This window comes from Dysidea avara, chromosome 10 (assembly GCF_963678975.1).
Source record: "Dysidea avara chromosome 10, odDysAvar1.4, whole genome shotgun sequence".
NCBI lineage: Eukaryota > Metazoa > Porifera > Demospongiae > Dictyoceratida > Dysideidae > Dysidea > Dysidea avara.
The window spans coordinates 13,393,046-13,412,882 of record NC_089281.1 but is presented as its reverse complement, the minus strand read 5'-3'; the positions used below and the strand labels follow the sequence as shown (position 1 = coordinate 13,412,882).

At 37.2% G+C, this 19,837-nt stretch overlaps 2 protein-coding genes across 2 annotated transcripts; one reads left to right on the top strand and one right to left on the bottom strand.

Annotated features, from left to right (window-relative positions):
• Positions 1-1,649: 1,649 nt before the first annotated feature.
• On the bottom strand, positions 1,650-2,757 carry LOC136269231 (NPC intracellular cholesterol transporter 2 homolog a-like). The gene is made up of 4 exons (XM_066064734.1): positions 2,598-2,757; positions 2,433-2,549; positions 1,937-2,106; positions 1,650-1,883 (listed from the first exon to the last, which is right to left on the bottom strand). The coding sequence occupies exons 1-4, from the start codon at positions 2,668-2,670 to the stop codon at positions 1,800-1,802; spliced, it is 444 nt and encodes a 147-aa protein (XP_065920806.1). The 5' UTR covers positions 2,671-2,757; the 3' UTR covers positions 1,650-1,799.
• A 14-nt stretch (positions 2,758-2,771) lies between these two features.
• Positions 2,772-19,742, top strand: LOC136269210 (tRNA (guanine(37)-N1)-methyltransferase-like). Its single transcript, XM_066064714.1, has 4 exons — positions 2,772-3,016; positions 5,853-6,114; positions 17,346-18,092; positions 19,311-19,742. Exons 1-4 carry the CDS (start codon positions 2,828-2,830, stop codon positions 19,361-19,363), a joined length of 1,251 nt encoding a protein of 416 aa, XP_065920786.1. The 5' UTR covers positions 2,772-2,827; the 3' UTR covers positions 19,364-19,742.
• The last annotated feature ends 95 nt before the right edge of the window (positions 19,743-19,837 follow it).

Below are 19,837 nucleotides of genomic sequence, written 5' to 3'. Positions count from 1 at the left end.
CTAAACTGTCTGATTCAATGACATCATCAGGTAGACAATCCCATAGCCTTTTTTCCCTCTGGGCGGAAAAAAAGGAATTCTTGAAAGGTTCAATTCTTGATTGTAAATGGATAAATTAGTCTGACCATGAGTAGAGTATGGAGTAGAGCGTAGAAAAGTGATTTTAAAGAACATAAAAGGAAGACCAGTTTCTACGCAGTTGGAGAGATGTTGGTGATGACACACTAGAATATCTGAAAACAAATCTGGCCGCTCTCATTTCAACTTGATGGATGTGACTCTGTGTACATGGAGACCAAATGACAGAAGCATATTCAACTATTGGGCGGACATATGTTAGATAAGCTTTGGCTTATTTTGCACACAATGATGGAGAATCCTTTGAAGAAATGCAAAGGAATCTCAATCAATCAAAGGGGCGGGGGCACCAGACTTTATAAGACCAAGCTGCGTTTTATTAAGAGTCCATATATAAATACTATACTGAGCCTCAGTATATAGAATATATGAACTCTTGGTTTATCTTGTATACAAAAGGATAGGGTAGCTGAGTAGGTACAAAAGGCCAAAGCCTATAATAGGGGTAAACACAGTAACAAAAATGTATACAACAATGCCTTATTAAGATGTCTAAAAGGAAATCGATGAGGTACTGAAAGTACAGCTATCATGCAGGACACAATTCCAAAAGAAAGTTAATTGTAGAATGCTTGTGTGGTAAAGGAAGAATTAGAAAACGTAAACTAGCTGGAAAAGTTAAAGGAAATATGTTAGTAATACATATCATACATGGTTACTATCGTTGGCCATGACCCTATGACCATGTCAACTGTAGCTACTTCTGATGAGTAGAAATAGATGGCTACAGAGCTCGTGACAGAATTCACTGGACCATGTGTGACTATAACAGTTGTACCTGTTGCCACTCACCCACAACTTTGAACTTTCTCCAAAACAGAATGTACATATTTCTGAGTGTGGGGTTTCCACATTAACACTGGTAGTACAAGTGTTCTGAAAGCCTTGTACTTGGCTGAAGTATTACAAAGTACATGTTGCGACAAAACATAAATTTTAGTGTTCTGGTAGCTTAGTTTACTGTTCTGCAGACAGACAGTCTAACATTACTAGTTAACTATGAATACATGCACCAATGCACAAAGTCATTGTGTTAACTTATATGCAGCAGATACGGCAGAATTCACACTGGGTTTTTGGCTGTTTTAATCCAATGATACTTAACACATTATCATTGACAGATCCTGTATCTATAGTATTATCATGACATGAAAGATAAAATGAATACAGACAAGAGGTACAATACAAGAGTAGGTTAGTCACATGTCATCCTAATATTCTAAATAATGGATTGTATACCAATATACTAGTGCATCCCAGGGCCCTTACAAGCCTACTGTACAACTTGCTGTTTTCCTAGCAAGCCTTAACACCTGGAACAACATTTGATTGTGTGATCTCATGTCTTAGACTTATGACACATGACCAACTTCCTACAGTGAGCAGTATGTTAATAAAGTGACAATGCATTCTGGTCCTCTATAATCCATGACACAATAGCAGCACCCTTTGAATGATATTTCTTGACCACTACATTACAGCACTGCATATTTCAACTTAGATTCACCTAGTGAGCTTACTATCACACTATTATGAAATACAATGTACAAAAAACTTGATGATGAGATGAGACCATTTACACATGTCAACAGCAGTTAAACTACTTAACACTGCAGTATGCACAGTGTGAAATAATTGCAGCAGATGTTCAACTTGATATTCTAAACAATTTTCCCTTGTACTTCAATACAGGTACATGGCACTCCATTGTTGTCTATCAATTCAGTCTTTATCGGCACACTGATCTAAAGTCACCATTGTTATATAGAACATTTTATTACAAGACAGGGTGACTTACTGCTGGGAACAATTTGTTAATGGGAACACTGAGATTAAATGTAGCAGGTGTGTTGGCATTTAGAGGACATGATGGAGTGATACTATTGCACGCATCTGTATTATTGAATGGTATCCACGTACCCTTGATATCTCCTTGAAGAGTATTCCTCAGTTTGTCAATTCTTTGGTCTGCAAACGACACCGGTTAGGGGGCATCTCCAAACTGATTTTGGTATGCTTAACGTCATAATGACGTTTGGGGGGGTTCAGCCCATGATGTTATAAATTTTTATTAAAGCAGTTATAGTATAAACAGAGAAAGTGACATGATTAAGCAGCAATACTGTTTGTAGACTATGTTTTCAGGTAAAGAATATAACGTTGTGCTTCTATTGCCAATGCATTGTTTTCATAGTGTGACGCTAAGGGAAGGGGGGTCTGAAGTTATGACGTTAAGCGTACCAAAATCAGTTTGGAGATGCCCCCTTACCACAAGACTCATGGTAGCAACTCACTTTGTGTGGTGAATTTCATAGACATTGTGACTGTTGTGCCTCTCGGAAGGTCGCAGCTCTTAGCATCTTGTGCACAACCACTCACTACTACGTCATCTATCTTACAAGACTTTGAGCCTGTAACAGATAGTAAACTCAAGCAAGCCATTCAACAGGGTTACTAACCACAGTCGATATAGTCTACGCCATGAATTACGAACACTACGGAGAACAGCACGGCTACGCAAAATAACTTCATCTTATCTCGCTTACCACTAGAAACCTCAACTTTAGCACAGATCACAGCGATCACCAGGGGAATTTGTCATACATGTCATACATGTCACGTGCTATAAAATTTCGCAATCAACTGTACTTCCGTGCTGTAGTTTTCTATATAATGCACATGCACAATCATGAGCGTTGCTATTCCTCCGCCAGAATCAGTTCGTGGCATGAAGATATTGGATAAAGAGCAATTCAAGTTGACAGAATCGATCCCCGCTATTCGTCTAAGACCTCAGCTAGTATCTAAATACTTGAAGAAGTTGCAGGACAAGTTGTTAAGGCAGCCCGGAGTGAAACACGTGCAGAATTGTTCCAAAGTATGTTAAGCACAAATTTAAATAATAGGTACTTACAGTGTCAGTTGATTTAAGCCAGTGCGTGGTCATGGTAAACTGGTTAAACTACCTGACTGTTTTATTAGAGTACTTGATTTTAGCACAACTTTCTATCCTTTGATATGAAACATTATCTCCAGCCTAACTACTGTAAATCAATAATTCCTATAAAAATATTCGTCTTTTCATTTTCGTGGACTAGAGTACCCACAACAAGTTATTAAGATTGCACGTTTTACACAGAACTGTGATGCTATCACTGACAATTGATGTACACTCTTCGGTAATGCTCTCCTGTTTAGGCACAACTCAACAGATAGCTCTATGAGTATATGTATCATGTGTGTTAATATTTGTGTGGTGAATATTTGTGGATTCTGCAACCTCAAATTTACCATAGCTGCGTGATCATAAAGTCAATATTGTCAAGATTATTGGCAACTTTGTAAATTGCAAAATTAATTTCTTTAAAAGTTTTGCTTATACTTATGAACTCACCAACATGGTTAATCATAAAGTACCGCCAAAATTACATTAGAGTTGTGTGATTAATGGGATATTCATTTGGCAGGTAATAAGTAGTTGGACTAGCTGTACTTTTTGTATTTTTACAGTGTGAATTAATCTGAAGACAAAATTAAAGGTGACTTTATGATGTCTAATTCTTAGTAAGCATCCTTAGTAGCTACCACTTCAGCTCACCAATATTGTGATCATGCGATCCAACTAGTAATCAGTTATTTGAAAATCAATAGGCATGAAGTCAATTTGGTTGGTGATTAATAGGGAGTCAATAGTCAATAGTGGACTATTGTTCTAGGTCACAACTCTCATAGTTGTTGCCAGGGCCGGCTCACTTTTTTAACATTGGGTGGGCCAAACTGTTATATTCTTGACAGGTGTAAAAGTCACTGCACACTGCTCTAGGGGTGTCTGGTGGCATGCCCCCCCCCCCCCCAGGAAATTTTTTGAAATTTAGATGCTTGAGAATGAAAATTATGATAATTTCGATAGAAAATTTGTTAAACGTATTCAGTATTCTTATAGCTAGCTAGTATCCAGCTTAAAATTATTGCCAGTCCATCTAAAGCTGCCGACAATGCAATGTTGGTAAATCAACCAGTTAATATTAAACTTAGCTACAAAAACCTTGTTGTATAGCTTATAAGCTATGCATTTTCCTCTACCTGTGGCAAGTGTGGCAAACAGTTCTTTATCATCATACTGAAGGAAGCTAAACTCAGTAACCATGAATCTTGTCCAGTTCAATGACGACACGTGTTGTCACGTATGTTGAGGCCCTAATTAAATGCCTGAATAATGCCATAAACGCCTGTCCTAAATAAAGGCCAGGGGCATTACTTTACCAGGTCCATGGTGTGAGATAACAATCGTGAACGGCCTCCTACAACAACTAGTCTATAGCTATGACAAACAATTTCAACAGCAGCTGTTACAAGGAGAAACATGGCCAGCCGCTTCAGTGACGATTGGAAACCAGGCGCCAGCATAATTAAACTGGTTTGCTATGGTCATGGTTAAAATATTGAGGCAGGAATTATTGGGGCCCACCCTGCTGAGCCGGCCTTGGTTGTTGCGTGGGTAAATAAGACCTTGTGCATGATCTCTGTGTGTGTGCGTGCATGCGTGTGTGTGTGTGTAAAAGGTCCAAAAATAACTTGCAGAAATTTATGGATGTTTTCATCAACTTGTAAGAAAAAGTGTGTGTGTCCTTACAAATTTCATTTTTAAAAGAAGCATCTGGAGACTGTTATGTATGGGAGAGTTAGATGATCTATTTTCTGTTTATCGGTTCAAATATCAGGATTCAACAAAGTTGCTATATATTATGGTTATAGAGATTTTTTGAACTTGTCCTTTCTGCGGTTGTTGGCTGTTATTGGCATGAAATCCTTGTGCTAGTTATATTACAATTGTTTGTATACAGTTACATTACAGGCTGAATGTATACACATTTGGTAATTGCTAGTTCTATGTGTAAGCTACACTATAGTTGTGATTTATTATGAATACTGTATACTGTGACTGCATTCCGATATCTGTAGGTGGCTAGTAATTTGGCTGTTTTTTTTTCTCTTGACTTGAAAAAGGTGGCCAAATTACTACACTATTAGAGTTTTAAAAAAGGAATCCATAGAACATAAGTCAAATGATGGGGGTACCATATTAACCAAGCTATTAATAGATAGCTCAGTTTGAACTTATAGCCACCCACATATAAACGTATGGGCTTTGGTCTTCACTCATCTGAAACGCTTTTACCATTGCAAAAACGAAACAATTGTAAATGGGGGATACTCTAATAGAACAGTCACTGCAGGGTAAAAAGTGCATAAAAATGTCAGAAAAAAGAGAACCAAAGTTGGAGCTAGGGGAGCACCAAAATCCTTATCCACTGAGATTTGTAGCTGTTCACCTCACTTTATAACTAGATTACTTAATCAATGGAAATTCTAGATTGTTCTATATATATATATATATAGAACATTCTATGTGTGTTCTATTAGAATTCCTCAAAAAGAAATTTAGAGTATTACAACAATATTACCAAATGTCAAATAAAACAGTACAATTGTAACTTGTCTTCATTGTGTCTGTATAAGAGAAATCACCTTTGATTTCACAACCTTTTCCACTCAAGGTAGCAACCTTTATCACAGCTTGGTGTGCGTGCATGCGTGTGTGTGTGTGTGTGTGTGTGTGTGTGTGTGTGTGTGTGTGTGTGTGTGTGTGTGTATGTAAAATGATGTTAAATTTTGTGCTGTACAGGGAATAATTTTGTATTCTATTGTATCAGGGAGACAAATTATTACTCTTAACTCCTTCCTCTGTGGGAGGTACACCATTGAGTGCTGGACTAGTTGAAGAGGTTGCCTTTGATGGAGGAGTAGTTATTGACCATCAGTTGACACTGGAGTACCACCACTGGACCATGCCTCACATACTGAAGGCTGTGTTGCCGGTGGATACCAGAGAGATTCCCTCCAGTTTTGAAACCATTGGTCACATAGCACACCTGAATTTACCCTCAGAGCTTACAGAGTACAAGAACCTCATTGGTGGGTAAATGTGTACGAATTGCTATCTATACTGCATGCAGCTATGCATCTAATTTTTGAGAGATGTAATTTTTGTAGGGTTTATTTTAGAGTGTTATGTACTCATATCCCATCTCGCATAAATATGTAGAGTCAATTTTGAAAATAAAAGGTTTTGTAGACAGTCAAACCGTTGGTGCCCTCTTGTGTTTCAAATGGTGATATTACTAACAAAGTGCTCTAATAGATTGTTTAGTTAACTCTAATAGAACATTCATTAGAATGAAATAATGAGTATGGTTCAACAATCTTGTGACACAATGTTCATTCCTCATGTTGAGATAGCTGTTGATTTTATATGTTTAACGGATACGGCTGGTCAAGTTTTTTTTAATCACATGATTTGTCATCTAAAGTTGTAATAAGGGACTGGAGCACCTCCACCTTGTTTCCCTTGTAAAGATCAAGATTTAAAGATCAAGATACTCTAATAGAGCAGTCAATACTCAAAACAGTTACAGTAGTTGCAGCTGAAATGATCCCATATGATTTTATTACTCACTTGCCAAGTCAATACTGGAGGGTAAACAATCCTTGAAACATAAAATTAATATGGGTATGGCCTGATTTAACTAGCAGTTTTCTATTGCATGAAGGAGTTACACAGATTTACTCTTTATTCTGTAATAATAGTTTTATAGAATAATTTACATGGTTGAAATAAATGAATGAATAATTGCTGTAAATATAGTTTCTGTGTTTCTTCCACACAATGTTAATTCACGCGTGTAGCCAACTCTACTTGATCTGTGCTTGTATTTTGAAGCAAGTACAGTCTATTCCATCACCATCGGTCATCTCAGACTTCACAGTCAAGCTGATCTATGTGGACAATAGAGTATTTGAAAAGTACTTCAGACCATTTATGGTACAGTGTTCAGGACACATCAAACCAGCAGGTCCTTGTGTCCACCATTTAGAGTTTGATTTTATGAATTAGCTATCCTGAATATTATAGTGATAATGTGTGTACATTGTAAATGGGACCATGGGCAAGTGTCATATGCAAGAAGTCCACATGTCACGTTTCAGGGACAGGTCCGGTGTAAAATAAATGCAAAGCGCTAACTATCTAAGGATCCTGAAGGGCATACTCCCTAGGAAAAATAATTGAGGTTCCTAGCATGTGTTTTGAGTCTGTGAAGAGATTTTAGTCCCATACAAATGTGGGGTGAAGTCAAAAGAGTTTGTATGGTGCTACTCTGACTGTTTTATAGGAGAATATGATTACTCTATTAGAATACCTTGATTTGCATAAGTGGAGAGGATAGATTTATTTACATCTGAAAGTTGTTTAACAATGCTTAATGGTGCTGCGGTGAAATCCTCACAAAGTACATGAATTATGGACAACCACTTTATAAAGAGCATCTGACTATATCCAGTACACCTGTCTGAATATTACCTCAGAGGCGGAAATGAGTACAGACAAGTACCTATTATCACCAGAGCCTTTACCTTAATCTCCATGAAGCAAAACAAGACTGCTTTCTTCATTGTTGTAAATTCTTGTGATGGTTACCCACACATTTTCCCTCCTAGGTGCCTGGTGCTGTGGAGCTTGAGCCTACAAAATTGTTCATGAGGTCATGTGATGATGGCATCACATTACTGCAGTTGCTAAGGCTAACAATGTGAATCATCGCCAGTATTGTATAGTGAGCATTGCGATGACGTTTGTGTGACCTTTTTACAAAGGAAAAAATTCCTCCATGTTTGAAAAAAAAAAAAAGATGTGGGAGGGTGCAAATCTGTTCTTCTTGCAGTTACACATACAAGATGTCTTACATAAGGCGTGAAAGCAAGGCACTGTGCATGTATGCAGTTGTAATGTTGGACTGTTACAATGCAAACATTACACATTATTTTTGTGGGTTGTTCAACATTTTAGAATGTTTGATGAAACTAGCTACAAGCATCTCTTCAACTAAAATATATATCACTAGTGGAATACAGGACACTTATGACAAAGCAAAACAGAATCTGTTGTGAAAGTGTCCCCTTACCATAAACATTGTTTAGGAACCACACTTGCTGTGATGTGCATGAAATGGAACATCTAGATCTCCTTGGTGATATTATCCTTGGGTCTGGCTTGTGAATTGAAAGATGCCATCTTACCTTTATCAGTTAAAAGTGCAATTGTGACCGGATTTGCGAAAAGGTACTTTTTCACACACAAAATTTTACCCATTTTTTTGTACTTTGAAGTTTCATAACTTTTGTATCTTTGTATATAATTGCCTGAAATTTTCCATAAGTGCAGCTAAAGTATCTGGCTACATTTTGAAACTAAGAGCAAGTTAATCAGTATAAGGAGTCAAGTGTTATACCATTTTGTTAGCTGGCATGTAAAATTGTGGACCTTTTTGCAAATCTGGTCACAATTGTGTGTGTATGTACTGAGCAGCCATACTTTAGCTGGTCACCTAGTGCAGGCTGACAATGTATATATGTATCTCTATTGCTGAAGAACGGTTATAGTTGAGGAACAGTTAGCTATAGTTTACTGACTAACAGTTGAATTGAAATGAAAGTACAACAGTAGCAAGCACCTCGTATGAAATGTCTGGCACACACTATGTGCATGTGTGAAAAACATTAGTTTACACATATCCACACATACACACGTACTGGTCCACACACAATACACACACTGACATACCTGAGGATACCAATCACTAATGCTAACACTTAGAGTGTAGTTAGCAGATACTCCAGACTTGATGGGACAACCTGGTGTTGTGCTCTCACAAGCATCAACACTTCTGAACGGTATCCATGCACCTTCAACATATCCTTCAACAGTGTCATTCAAACTGCTAATGTCTTTATCTGTATTGTTGAGATTATTAAAATAACATGTTCAAGTGGCCAACCATACTATAGGCCAACTAACTTGTTGTGAACTTTAAAGTCAAGGTTACGCTCTTCCCTCACAGCTTTGTGCGTCCGCTGGACAATCGCTCACATCCACGGAGTCAATTTTGCAGGAGCTTGAGTCTGCAAAAATTGTTCATGAGGTCACGTGATGGTGCATCACCTTACTGCAGTCGCTAAAGCTAACAGCATGGGCCATCGCCAGTAATGTAGTGAGCGATAATAGTGCCAAATAAAAGGGCTTCATCCTTGCAAGAAATGCTTTCCAGGGTAATACGTTACGATCTATTAGAACAATGAAGACTCACACGTACCAATGAGCCACACCCACATTCATCAGCGGGCTCTTCAAAAATTAGTACTGATAGTAGAGGACACTCGGATAGAGCTAGACATTTTGCTCACCCAGCTTCATTAGAGTGGCCTTACAAAATAGCTCACATGCGAGAGACAACATGAATATTGAGACCGACAACAAGTGCTCCAACTTTACTGTACATCCATCTGGTGACATTGAGTATATTCTCTACTCTTTGCTGCTTCTTTAAACTTAGAGGTGGATATATCTAACAGTATTTTGAGTAAAAAACCAGACAAAGGTTATTCAAAACGAGTAGCTATTATGGCCAGAGGTCATTTTTCATTATGGGAGTACTTCAGAAATGATTACTGCATGAGCTGCATTTCTGTTACCCACTAAGTGATTAATATTTTACTAGTTCTAGAGTGAGTTTGGTATAAGCCTCTCAGATGAAGCTATGCAGACTATCTGCAAGATACATATACTGTACAGCTGAACAACATAGGCACACATGTATTAGTTGATAGAGAACATTGATACTTCTGCAGCCTGACCAGCTCAGCTGAGCCTGATTGCCTTATTAGACTATTTGACTGTTGTATTAGAGTATCTCAATCTTAACAAAGTGGTAAAGCCAGAATCCAAAATACATGGGAGCTTCAGCCCCCATCGCCTATGCTGCTCCTAATTTTTAAGCTATATGGCTATTATTGTGAAAATTATATTTAAAATAATGAAAAATGAAAATTTAATATTGAATCAGGGAAAATAGCATAAGCCAAAAAGGCTGTTTTTCAGCTATGCTCTGAGAGCGTGATAAAACAATACAATATAAGTACCTACTTACACAACAAAACGACAACATACAAATTAATTTTTAAAACTCTTTCACAGTTTTATCACTGTACAGTGCTTTAGGTAGTCTGTCCCATATCCTGTCTGCCAAAGACTGTTCCATAATTAGTTCTAACACTGGGAACAAATAATCTGTGTAAATTTCTTCCAGAGTGGCCTGTAACATCCACTGCATATGAAAAAATTTCATATAAATAAGGAGGAGAAATCTTGTTGAGAATCTTGAAAACCTACAAAGCTGTATGAAAAGTATGCCTTTCAGTTAAAGATGATTGTAAGTTTACCAGAAGAAGGAAATGATGACGTAAACTTAGAATGTAAATGATGAGTGCCAGTAGAATTTGATGGTATCCATACGGTATCACAATAATCCAACACTGGTAGAATAATAGCAACTGTAGAACTATAGAGGAAGCTGGCCTAACCCAATTTATAGCAAAAGGTTTCCCTCTAACTCTACCAAGAACATAGTCCACACGAGCTTGCCGTCCAATATTATTGCGAGATCAACCCTCTGGTTCTCTGGTAGGAACCAGTGAGCATACACAATGATTTAATCACATCTATCTATTAACAACCAGCTAAGTGGAAACATTCTCTACATCAGCTTGAAGGGTTTTTCAACTACAGCTCCGTATCATCTGTATACATATTAATGTCAGATAAAAAAATAGCGTTTGGCAAGTCATTGAAATAAATAGAAAAAGGTAAAGGCTCTAGAATTGAACCCTGAGGAACTCCCACTTTAATAGTCCCACTAGATGACAAACAACATTGAAACGTAACTTGTTGTGTTCTATTATTCAGTTAACTCCTTATCCATGAGTGAGCACTTTATAGAAAGTATCATGCTAATGTATAGTATGAACACTGAATTACTATAAAGTCAAAATGGTTCATATTGAGACACATGTGTGTACACATGTGTGTACACATGTGTGTACACGTGTGTGTAAACCTGTTCTGTTTAGGGGGGTGTTGATTTTGCCATTTCATGTATTGACAAAAGTTGGTTGAAGCTGTCTCATCTTCCCTTGTTTGATCATGTAACAATTTTCCATCTTGTTAAGTTTGGCCAGTTTTGTAAGGAGTTGTTTGTTTATTTTCTGTTGTAGGAGGGTGTAATGGGTGTGAATTCCGCCAGTTATGAAGAGTAGTAAGTATTCTGATAGCATTATCTTGGTCTGTCAGTTTGCTTTATGTGTATTGCAGCAGAAGCAGGCACACCAACGTATCATGGAGTGATGCTCTGAATGCCTTCTCTCTTTCTAAGTTTCCCCTTTTCTATTCCAATATAATATCTGCAGTCATTGAAACTACTGACAAGAGCTGTTTGCCGTGGGACTCTTTACTGCATAGCTAAGAGCTTTTAGTTAATACAATGTCAAAATCTTGAAGATAATTCATTTACCTTCTCAGCTAATCTATTGATCCTCTTATACAGAGTTTAGCTTGTTTTCAATCATACTCTATGCTTCCTGTGTTTCAATAAGTGCACTGGATAGTCTGTTCTACATTTACAGACAATGTTTACAGGTACTGTAAAAGTAGAAAATTTGATTGGAAAAATATTTGGCAAATATTGAACAACATGTCTATATATTTAAATTTGACAATTCCTCTTGCTCGCAAAGGCCCACGTTAATCATTCACACAAACTGCATTATGAAATTTCAGATGGCGCCATGAAAGCCCAAAGCAATAGTCATGACAGCTCGAATGATAGCTTCAAGTACTATAGCTGCATCGGAGGCCAAGGTTACCACCAGTATATATGTTATAGGGACCAACACCTTGATCATATGTAATATGGGCCAACACCTTGATCAGCAGTAGCCATCTGGGGTGCATCAGTAGGAGAGTTACTTGGTAGGAGAATGCCTTGCAGGTGCCTCTGGCCAGCGTATGAAAAATCTAAAAGGTACAGAGAAATGTCTGGCTGCAGCTGACCATACTCAGTAACTAGTTTATCTTCCAATCTTCGCTAGATATTAGATGTTAGAATAAGCTCTGTGTAGGTCCCTTGGGTTTCTTTGTGTTTTCGATGCCAGATATTTTGACAGATTTAAATTGACAATTTCAGTGAATATTCACCAACTGCCTATTTTAATTCCCTATCAAATTTCCTGTAGGCCACAAAAGGCAGGGAATTGCTTAGCATGCACTAAACTTAGCACAACATCAGTGTTGCCACCTTGCATTCAAGGGAGTCACAGCAACAAGTTTATTACATGTCATACAAGACTCACAGTCTCCCTTATTTGGTGAGATCATGAGTGACATCAAGCAACCCTTAAAATGCTTGATTCCCCCTGACTTGTGGCCTAACCAATTAACCATGTAGTCAAAAGTTACTTGCCATTAAACCAAAACAAAAAACTCTTTCAGAGCAAATGAGAGTAGCAAGCCAACGGACAACAACTACTATTTCTAGTACTGCAGGCTTGAAATCATTGAGGACATCACCCTACTACATGTGAAAGTTTCTTTAGTTTCACTTTCCAACTGATGCTATACATGTGCTGAAGTCAACAACTGCAACACCACTACTTCAAGTCTGGTGAATCCGACCACTTTAGCGGTTTGGGAAACAACAAGTCTTAACAAATAATATAGTTAGCATGTATAGACTCCTTGAAGGACTACAGTCTGTGAATTATTCAACATGTTATCCCACACAGGAATCAAGAATTAAAACCAAGGAAGTCAAATCATTGAACCAGTGAACCCTGTGAAACTGTGTCTTGGACAATGCGTTTAGAAAGTTTGTTATATGGCTATCGACAGTTATGCAATTTTACATGAAATGTATTAAAGGAACTAGATACAGGATGATTACATAACCACTAATCCAGAGAGCAAACTTACTAATAACTTTAGTAGCATGCATGAAGACATTTTACAGGGTGATAAAATCTTGCAAATTTTATTACAACAAAATAAGTGATTAAAATGTTTGTCTAATCACCTATCAAACTTTGCCCTTTATATGTCATATGAAAAGTGTGTTATTTAATAGTCAGAAGGTTATACAGATGACTGCTATCTCACAATTATATACACTGCACAATTTGTGAAGTACATGTGGATTATATAGTATACCACATCCAGTTTATATGTGAGCCTGACTAACACTCAATTTCCTGTTATGTCTACAGGAAGTATCAGGCTAATATTCTTAGAATGTAAAATTTGGCTACCTTTTCCTTTATCATTAACAGATGTGAAGTGCTGAGACCCCACAAGTTTGATCTGATGTCACACAGTTCCCAATCCATATGTTCAGTAGTAGCATTAGTGATATACGTTTGTTGGCTGTGAATGATGTGTATTAGAGATGGTAAATTTCACAGTGACTGTTTAATTAGAGTTAGAATTGTGTTGACATATCATTGTGGTTTACTGGTGATCATTTGAATTGTCCATTGATATGACAGCATCTTCAGTTATTGTGTACATATAAGGATGTAGTTGCATGCGCCAGTGTGTGTGATTGGTCATGTGAGCAGTTACATGGCTTGTCAGTGTTACATCACTGCTACTTAAGACAAGTTTGTCATACTCAACTTTGTGCAGTAATCACACTGGATTTCAACTGTAAGCTGATCCTGTTAAAGATTCTGTTCGAATCCTGGTGCTAGGGAACTGTAATGACGCATGGTAACCATTCTATTGCAATGAGAGAGCCTTCCTCATCAAGTGGAGATAGAAACGCAAAAGACCCATTATAAAACCTGTTAGATATTAATATAGATTATGCACTAGCATCCACAACACTGTGAGAGATGCAGTCCAATACAGTGGGATTCTCCTGCAAGCATCTCTCAAATTTGAATTTACACAAGTGCCTTTTCTCTTAGACTGGGCTCCTTTACATCTAGCAGGTATCATCGTAATGAGTAGGTCAGTTCTATTTTTAACAGCATTGCCTTACTAAGGCCACCTTTACTGCATGGTGACATAGTTCATCCAATCATGAACAATGGACATTACATAATGGATGATGTACCATTGATGTACATGGTTTCACCAGCAACCACTGGCTCCAACCTTATTACATACTACTATGATAATGAAGTAACAATTGGATAGGTCACAACTGATGGTGCAAGTGATTGCTGACCACTGCTTGTCTTAACTGACACATCTGCAACAACAAAAACTAGTTTCTTACATAGTTATACAATTAAACAGTTTGATAGGATACAATAACGTACTGGGAGTATCATATTATAGAGTGTTTGTATGTGGTGAGGACATTTGTAAACATTCTCCAATAGTTTTGCCACATGTCTAGTTCACGATTCAGGTGGATAATGATCGCAGCTGATTAGATGGTAATGGAAAAATCTGCAGTATTGTTTAAACTGAACTTTAAACTATGGTTTCTTCCAATGAATAGGCAGGCTCTGTCTGTAGCACCAACAATCAAAAGTTGATTCTGATGTAATACTAGACATATTGTGGGTGTTCTTAAATGTGTTAATTGTCTATTATCTTTTGTTGTGGGCATCTAACACATTAGTTCACTAATTTACACGTAATGTAACAAGACATCTGTGACAGTTCTGCAAGTGCAACACTCAAGATATACTTGGTGCAGGCATACAGGCTTTGATACTTAAGCTATAAACTGTGTGTTATATTAGAACATGATAGCCTTCAAGCAGCTGAAGATTTATTATTAAAAGTTTACACTGATGTATTCAATCTGTTTATACATTACATTATTTAACAACAGTTCCTGAGTTTTGACACTAACTGGTGTTATATATGTATCGATTGGTAACACTTTGTACTCTAGTCAAATACCATCACAATATTTATTTGTGGAGTTTATGAACTGTACATGTGTGCCTCTAGCTTTTGTGTTGTTTACATTTTTACCTTTGATCATCCATCAACATGTTTACAAGGTGTTAACGTACATGGTGAAGTATTTCTGTTCTTTTTCTTACAAAACATTAGCTATGTTTAGTCTGCAGAAGAGACAACAACCTTATTTGTACGTGATCTGAAATGGCGTGTTATATCTTCATCACACATGGAAAGACTTAAAGTTTTAATGCTGTTCACCTTAATATAAGGTTGTGCTCTGCAATGAAGATAACTGAGTAAGTGATTTAACCGCTCATGGCTATGATGAAATAGAAGCCATATGCTGAAAGTGCTAATCAACAGTCACTTAGATGGACACTCCTTTGCTAATTAATATTTTGTGTGAGGTATAGTGTGACTTCAGGATCTTTCCCATCTCTGTTCTAGTGGTTTATGTGTGTTTTGCTGATCTTTCAATGTGGTTTGTGGTTAGGTGACTCCTTCCCAGTCAAATGAGGTCACTATAATAACAACACCTTGTTTTGTTTATCTACTAGTGTAACCAACGGTAACCGACACATTGACCAAGATTAATAACATCATAATGCCAGCCCTCTCTTAAAATATGCCATCATTAAGTGTGGCCATAGTGACACTGGTGATGCAGATTTACATGGTGTAGTGACAGTGGAAGATGATGCACTAGCTATAGGTAGTGGGCTGGTTGATTCTGAAGAAATGACCTCACCACATTAGAGTTACTGGCACCATATGGTCATACCGAAGAAAGAAATGTGTTGTGTGATCAATGTGGACTGTGTGCTTGAGGTTGTGTATTGATGGCACAGAAATTGCTATGTTTAATTGTATTGCTAATAAATACTGATGCAAGTAATAATACTTGCTGTACAAAATAAGGAGCTTTACTTCACCTATGAGTATTTCACTCTACGACTCAAATATGAAAGAATCTTTTGATGTGTCATGTTAGTTTAGTTACTAGGGATGCAGATTGATCCTTGCAAGAACTTTCTTGACCAATGTTAAATCACTTCCTGTCTCAATGTGTAGTTATGGCATAGGCTAACAAAATTTCCACACCACATCCTGTATCTTTGGCACTGAGTGGGTATCAAATATGGGATGGACTGTGATAACCTAATAGCCAGATCATGTGCACCTTGTACTTTCAATAATATACTTATTACTCTATCGGTGTAATAGTTTGTATGTTATTATCATGCATACTTCCTGTGATACCCTCACTCTATGGCAATTTTGTGTATTAACAGATTAAGGAGATTTCCCCATCCTGACTAAGTAGCATTTCATGATACTCAGTTTGCACTGGGTGTATTAAGGGTGTTTTGGTTATATTGTCTAACAAGGAGTGTTTGTATGATTTCATTCTCATGATCGCAAAGCTCCTGGCCAGCTTGGCGTGGAAGCTTGGAAAGTTTTGATTTATTTTTACCACTAAACAATTGATGGCTACTTTCAGTTTACACAATCTCTTAGGAACGAAGTTTTTTTTTAAAAATATACAAGTTATTGATAAAAAGGTGTTGTGATGGAAGGAAGCACTTGTTTTCAGCATTTATTCATGCTTATATTTATTATATCAACATAAACCTGTTTGTTGCACTGGAGTTGTTTTACCATTAGTAAATGTTATTACAATATTTATCTGAAGTGACCACAAAATGTTTAGTGGTTGCGATAGGTGACCATAAATTTCGATTGTCCATTATAGTTTACAATAACTATCACGATTGGTGGGTTTCATCAATATACCAACAAAACTCTCTAATCATATTATGCTTGAAACAAAGTAAATTAATTACTTTATTATGCAAACACTGGTGCACACATGCATAGCAATGAGTGTATATTGTCATAGCATTATAGGTCTGAAATTGTAATTTGTAGAAATTATTTACTACAATTTTTGTGTAAGTTAGGTTACAATCTCAGTAGGTATTGCAAATTTGAATTCGTATAATTTTGTGTGTAATCTATCACTTTAGCTAGTTGTAGTTAAAATACAAGTTAGATAGATATATTAATGCTACAAGGTGGCTATCTGCATGCTTGCATCTCCACTCAAATCATGTGTTCATTGTTTATTCTCTTATCTCCTTTATGCTTCACAGTTGATGCATGAAATGTTTAGTGTAGTCTCTGCCAACATCCGTTAGTCAGTGGTGTTTGTATGTGTTTCAATTAGCTGGTAACAATTGCACAACTTCCATAAGTAGAAGTTATCTAAGATACACAATCCTATATTGTTTCCAAACTTTTCTGCTAGTTAATTAATACAATTAATACATGACTGTAGGTCAGGTACTACTGGACAATAATCCACAGATCCGTACAGTGGTAAACAAGACCAATAGCATTGACGAGACCTTCCGTTTCTTCAAGATGGAGGTACTGGCAGGAGATGATGATTTAATGGCTACAATGAAGGAGAATGGATGTCAGTTTACTTTTGACTATTCTAAAGTCTACTGGAACTCACGGCTGGCCACAGAACATAGGGCTCTAGTAGGATTATTTCACCCGGGTGACATAGTCTTGGATGTGTTTGCAGGTGTTGGCCCGTTTAGTCTACCGGCTGCAAAGAAAGGTTGTATTGTCCATGCTAATGATCTCAACCCTGCAGCCTTCCACTCCCTGCAAAGTAATGCTGAAATTAACAAATTGCCTATCCAATGTTATAATATGGATGGAAGAGATTTTATCAGAAAAATGGCCACAGACGTAATGTGCAATCCCTCGCAACAGAAACCTATACACATTATTATGAATCTTCCAGCCTCAGCAGTCGAATTCTTAGATGTATTTCATAGTTTAACTATCCAGTCTAGACCAACCATCCACTGTTATCATTTCAGTAAAGCTGAGGATGCTAAAAAGGACACTGTTGATGTGGTGAATAAAACCTTAGGAGTTACACTAGCCGATGGGTCGTTTACAATTCACCAAGTAAGAGATGTTGCTCCTAAGAAGCTGATGGTCAGGATCAGTTTTGAGCTGCCCTTGTTGATCCTGCCCCACCAACAGCAGCAGAAACAAATAGTGGGTGAGTCCATCGCTAATCAGATAATAATCAGGATTTGTAATGATTCATTTGAGGGCTAGCCACAATATCAGCATTGTATTTTTGAGAATTTCCATAATTGACACCCAAAGCAAATTAACCTATAATTTTATTGTTATAACATTTAGCTATGTCATGGGAATGAGTGATCAAGTCGTAATTAAAATTACCTTTACTTAATAACTGCAGTGTAATTAACTTTACAACCAAATTTTAGAAGATTATACCAAAATTGAATTGGCAGTTGAACACTGCTCTTTCATGCTAAAGGATATTGGTGATGGAGTAAAGTGGGTGCACGTTTTATACATATGTGCATGGTGGTCCAGCTAAATTTGTAATTGGACACTACTCCATGTACCAATTAGCTAATAAAGCAGGAGCTTGTTTATTTAATGCTACAACTATCGCAGCCTTTTCGTTGAGAGTTGTATCATGTTGGCTTTTGTGCTTGTACACAAGTACCATATTTGTGGAATAAATTATACATCATGTTTACACAATTGAAGCTGGTATGCCATTGTTTGTTTTGGTTATGATACAACTGTGTTAGGAGGTTTGGTAATTTGATTGCTTAATCTTATTTATCCATGCCAGGCCCACTTACAATAAATTTCGTTGCGTGGTGAAGATAAAATTCTTTGAGTACCAAGCCCAATGTAATCCTATAGCTGTTAGTACAAACCACAGCTATATTTTTTAATACAATGTTGTCATTGATATTTTACTTACTATATAATTTTGAGGCATACATATATGGTTCTATGCAGGCATACGTTAAAAGCCCTTTCGTGAACTTCACAATAATATACTAACAGTTAGTAAGTAGGTAATCAATCTGAAAAGTGCTCATTAGTAGTATATACTCCATCCATCTTTATAGCATGCTACATGCAGTGGATAATGCAGGATAGCTAAAATAATTGATATATACAATTGTAAAGTACACATGCAAGCCATCCTTTATATAAGCTTTCTGTATGTTGTACATCTGCAAACAACCACTAACTATGTTGACACACTTTGCCAATGATATTGATGTAGCATTCACTATTGTATACAAAACTGTGACATGTGTTTTAATGTTAGTGAATAACTAACATGTATGTGAGTTTATTTGTCAAGTTAGTGTTAGCATGTTAACCTATAGGTGCATATATAGCTATTTAATAGTTAAATTAGACTTGTCGTCCATTTTAGGACCAACTGATGACACTCCATCCAGCAAGAGAAGCAAACTGGATCAAAGTTAAACATTGTTTGAAGTATTTAATTGTATTCATAACCAGTAAAAACTGTCATACATCATTCTATTCGGATAGTGTCGAGTTTTGAGATGTTAACTCATTATAGTAGACTAACCGACCTAGTGTGGGTGCCTTCAAGCCCTTGTATGCCAATTATCGGCTAGGTCCATTTGCCACTCCCTTCGCCCGCTATCCAGGGTAGCCTATCTGCGTGTATTAATTTCTGAAGCCATTTCGTGTGTAGCATTAATAACCCATTGTTACGACCACTTACCTGTAACACTAGAAGGTGTTCTAAACCTGGCACTTGTTTGTTTGCCGGGATTCGCTGCACGTTTGCTGATTCTGTGCAGTTGGCAACGAGCGTCAATGGGATTACAGCCATATTTAGACTGTTGCAGCCACCCAACCCTTTCCGGCGGGTTAAACCGCGCGCCCCAAAGTCATATTCGTGTGGTCAGCGAAGCCACATAGGTATTT

Bases quoted from the DNA above. Each gene is read 5' to 3' on its own strand.
- LOC136269231 (XM_066064734.1), bottom strand. From the start codon at position 2,670: ATGAAGTTATTTTGCGTAGCCGTGCTGTTCTCCGTAGTGTTCGTAATT. The intron at 2,550-2,597 runs GTTAGTAACCCT...TATCTGTTACAG, and splicing joins CGTAGACTATATCGACTGTG to GCTCAAAGTCTTGTAAGATA. The intron at 2,107-2,432 runs GTGAGTTGCTAC...TGTCGTTTGCAG, and splicing joins TATGAAATTCACCACACAAA to ACCAAAGAATTGACAAACTG.
- LOC136269210 (XM_066064714.1), top strand. From the start codon at position 2,828: ATGAGCGTTGCTATTCCTCCGCCAGAATCAGTTCGTGGCATGAAGATA. The intron at 6,115-17,345 runs GTGGGTAAATGT...ACATGACTGTAG, and splicing joins AGAGTACAAGAACCTCATTG to GTCAGGTACTACTGGACAAT. The intron at 18,093-19,310 runs GTGAGTCCATCG...CGTCCATTTTAG, and splicing joins GCAGCAGAAACAAATAGTGG to GACCAACTGATGACACTCCA.